Genomic DNA, 4,174 nt, shown 5'->3' with positions numbered 1-4,174 from the left:
GGAGTGGGGCGGTGGGCTGGGGCAACCACACCCGCTGGGGGGGGGGGGGGCGTCTGGACCCAGCACGCGCTGGTCCTCGGGGTCATGTCCTGGAGAAAGAGGTGGTGGCCACCTGAGGACGTGGGAGGGGTGCATGACCCCAAAGGGAGCCCGCAGCCTTCCCTGGAGCAGCGGTGTCCGGAGGCCTACACCCCTTGAACCTGGGGCTCCAGCGCCCCTGGTGGCTCTGGGCCCCTGCTGGCCACAGTGAGGGCAGCCTTGGGCGGGGGAGGACAGCGGCTCCTCGGTCCTTCCTGCTGGGGTCCTCTTGGGAGCAGCAGGGAGAAGTCCATACTCCCAGCGGGCAGACACCCCTCCCTCCTGTCACTGGAATCCGGCTCTATGGCACGAGAGTGAAGTGGAGGGGGATGGGGTTGTGGGGGGGACCACTGAGTATAATCTGAGAGGGAGGGGCCAGTTGGAGCCAGTGGGTCGTCCCTGACTGCCTGGTTGCAATCCCCTTCCAGGAATGCCTGCCCTCTGTTCCTACCCTGCCAGACAGTAGTGGACACCTGCCCTGGGAGCCCCCCGTCCTAGGAACAATAATGCGGACTCCCCCTACTTGAAGCAGGTGTGCACACCTGTCACCTTTGGCACTGCAGATCCCCACGGGGCAGGAGACGAGGTGGCTCCGCACCCCCAAAGGACAAGTCTCCAGCATGGGTGCTAAACTAGGAGGGGGCCAGCCCTGGTGGGGGAGGGGGGAGATGAACGGATGTGACGAGTCCTCAACCAGCACATCTCCCTGACCGGTGGCCACAGCCCCGCCCCTCTCCAGACATCTTGGAGCCGGGGGAGGTGTGAATGGCCTCCTTTGTGCCTCTGAATTGAAGCAATTAGGTGCTACTTATCTGGGGGTGGGGGGAGGATTTAAGCCATCTACGCAAACCGGCCTCCCACTCCCTCCTCCTGAGCTTATAAACGCAGCCCAGCTCTGCTAAACCTGTGGAGGACCTCGTGCCTTACTCCCACAGTCTGTTCTGCGGAGGACCCTGTACCTAACTCCCATCATCTATCCTGTGAGCCCTGAGGCTGGCCCCACAGGCATGTCTCCCTCCTCTACCCTGCCCAGTGTCCGCCAGACATCCAGCTTTGGCTCAGTGGACTGGCTTTCCCGGAGCAGCCGTGTGGGGCCGTCACACACCTCCAGGCCCACTGAAGTCTCTTGGAGGAGTCTTTCTGCTCCGGCCAGGGTGTCCAGCAGCAGGGAGCTCCCTCAGACCGTGGGCCTGGGGGAGAAGTCCTCAGAAGTGTCTTCGCCAGGGACGCCCATGGCTGGTAGGTCTGCGGATGGGTGGGGAGGATGCTCCCTTCCTTCCCAGACTGGGATGGGAGCCGGGGAGGGTTCAGTGGGGAGGTCTTACCTGGGGTTGGAGGTGGGGACATTCTTACAAGGGCTGGGGTTGGAGGTTTCACCTGACCCCTCTAGCAAGTAAACGCTTCCTCTCAGAAGGGGCTCCTCTTCCCCACCCACCTCCTGGGAGGGCTGGCTCCTGGCCCTAGCCGGGCCACCTCTGGATTCCAAGAGTCAGCACCGCAGGCTTGCCCCAGCTCCGCACTGTGAGCCCTAACTCCGACATTCGCCCCTTGGTGCAACTGGCTTTCCAGTTCTGCAGTAAGTCCTTGGAGCCCATTTCCACAGGGGTCACAGGGCTCTGGACACATGTCTGAAAGCTTGTGAAACCTGCCTGGTTCAGGGGAGTCGGTGTGGTTCTTCCCCCAAAGCTGGGCACCTTGGCACAGCATCCAGATTTCAGCCTGTTCACAGTGGACCTGGAGCCCTGTGGGTTTGGCTCAAGGGCAGCCCTGCTCTCCTGTGGTTAGGAATTCCCAATACCTTCTGTGCCTTGACTCTGGGAGGTACTGGTGGCTTCCTAAACTCTGTCTAACCCTTGTCGTTTGCTGACGAGAGTTTTCTCGGTCTGTCTTTACGTCTTTGGGATGTAATCATTACTTTTAGCTTTAAAGTCCTACGTAGTCAAAAGTGGGGTTGATATTATCTGTTAAGTTTTCATTTTTGAAAAAGTTTAATCTTACGGAAAAAACTTATACTTCAATGAAGTAAAATTTTAAATTTATTCTCTGCAACCAGTGCCTCCCTCCTCAGAAACCCCAGCCAGTCATCCCTGCATCCAAACCCTTCATGCTGACTAGTTACACCCTACCCCCAACCCTGTCTGAAGCAAAGCCCCTCTTGTCCCCCACACACTTCCAGGTAAGTGTTAAAGTTCATTTTGTACAACCTGCTTCCCCCACAAAGAGCTCGTTGGCATTTTGGTCAGATGTGCGTCGAAGAAAGACCAGGTAGCACTCGCACCACAAGGTACTTAGTGCCTTCCGCCAGGGTACAGTTGCTTAAGTATCTGACTCATGGTTCGGCTCAAGTTGTGACCTCAAGGTCGTGAGATCGAGCCCTGCATGGGGCTCCGTGCTCAGAGAGGTGTCTGCTTGAGATTCTCCCTCTGCCTCTGCCCCCACCCCTAAAATAAATCTTTAAAAAAGAAAAAGAGATTAGACACAGAGTTGCCACAGATTTGCACTTGGTGGCAGGGGAGCCTGGGGGCGTCGTGATGAAGGCGCTGAGCCCTCCCGACCACCCCAGTGAGCGGGTTCCTTGTGTGCAGGCCAAAGAAACTGCTCTCTGGAAGCATGGGGGGGTGGTCCACATGCACTGGCGGAAGCTGAGGGGCTGCGTTAGAACTATTCCATCTGGGGCGCCTGGGCGGCTCAGTCGTTAGGCGTCTGCCTTCGGCTCAGGTCAGGATCCCAGGGTCCTGGGATCGAGCCCCACGTCGGGCTCCCTGATCTGCGGGAAGCCTGCCTCTCCCTCTCCCACTCCCCCTGCTTGTGTTACTTCTCTCGCTGTGTCTCTCTCTGTCAAATAAATACATAAAATGTTTAAAAAAAAAAAAAAACTACTCCATCTGCAGCCCTCTTTCTCCAATATTCGCGGCCCCGGACTCCACCCCACACCTGAGCTGGCAGGGGAGGAGGGGCTCTGCCTCCACCCACACTGTGCCCAGACCCGGTGGGACAGCAGAGCAGAGAGCCACTAGAAAGGGGAAGCCGGAGCCGGCAGCGGGGTGGGGGGGGGGAATCTGCTCATGCGGAGGCCCCGGCCGTTCCTCTCGTCCCCGTGTCTGCGGCAGGCTGCAGAACTTGTGGCCTTGTATCCCGAGGAACTCAGTGCCCTTCTGTCCTTCCTCAGGGTGGAGCAAGGAGGCAGACACCCTGCGGGCTCCCCGCGTGCGCACGGCCTTCACCGCGGAGCAGGTCAGCACCCTGGAGAGCGCCTTCCAGCACCACCGCTACCTGGGCCCCCTGGAGCGCCGGAGGCTGGCCCGGGAGATGCGGCTCTCGGAGGTGCAGGTGAGGGGCCAGGCCGGGGTGGGGGCCGGGAGATGCGGCTGTTCTTGCCTCTGCTCTGATCGAGTTTTTCCCGCAGATAAAAACCTGGTTTCAGAATCGCCGAATGAAACACAAACGCCAACTGCAGGACTCCCAGCTGAGCAGCCCCTTCTCTGGAGTGCTCTATCCACCGGTGGCTTTCTGCCCACCCCCCTCTGCCCTGGGCAGTGGCTTGCAGCTGCTTTGCCCTTGGGCATCCCCTCCTGGGCCTCCAGCACTGGGACAGGCCCCTGGCTCCTTTTGGGATCTCTGCCACGTGGAACAAGCCTCCCTGGCCTTGGTGTGGGCCTCGTGCAGCCAACAGCCTCTGATGTGCTGCCTCCGAGACCCTGGGGGCCAGGCGCACACGCTGGGCCCGGCCTTGTCCAGGGGACCCTGGGACCTGTGTGCTCTGCCCCAGACCGGGGATGCCTTTTGAGGAGGTGTGATAAGCCGGAGGCCTGGGCTGGAGCAGGAGCATGTTAGACGCTGCCATTCCACACAGAGCAGGTGCGCGCAGAGCTGTTCACCGTTCATTTCCATGCCAGCCACACGAGGTGTGAGCCGTGTGCCCATCCACAGGCAGGACCTGGAACCCTGACCCACCGTAGGATTCTGCAGGTTTTACAGTTGAAGACATTTTACAGCCACTCCCTCACTGAAAACTACTCCAGGCTTAGTTTAAGAACCAAATGACGGGTCAGTGAACAAAATCAAAAGCCAAAAGTGGACTTGCTGAGTGTTGGGC

At 59.4% G+C, this 4,174-nt stretch overlaps 1 protein-coding gene across 1 annotated transcript; it reads left to right on the top strand.

The window, feature by feature from the left end:
• Positions 1-1,085: 1,085 nt before the first annotated feature.
• On the top strand, positions 1,086-3,865 carry VENTX (VENT homeobox). Its single transcript, XM_025880039.2, has 3 exons — positions 1,086-1,317; positions 3,248-3,408; positions 3,485-3,865. The coding sequence occupies exons 1-3, from the start codon at positions 1,086-1,088 to the stop codon at positions 3,863-3,865; spliced, it is 774 nt and encodes a 257-aa protein (XP_025735824.2).
• The last annotated feature ends 309 nt before the right edge of the window (positions 3,866-4,174 follow it).

This window comes from Callorhinus ursinus, unplaced genomic scaffold (assembly GCF_003265705.2).
Source record: "Callorhinus ursinus isolate GAN/ISIS: 27379988/994484 unplaced genomic scaffold, GSC_fseal_2.0 scaffold58, whole genome shotgun sequence".
In the NCBI taxonomy this organism is placed as follows: Eukaryota; Metazoa; Chordata; class Mammalia; order Carnivora; family Otariidae; genus Callorhinus; species Callorhinus ursinus.
Note: the sequence above shows the minus strand (reverse complement) of the source record. Positions and strands in the feature narration are given on the sequence as shown.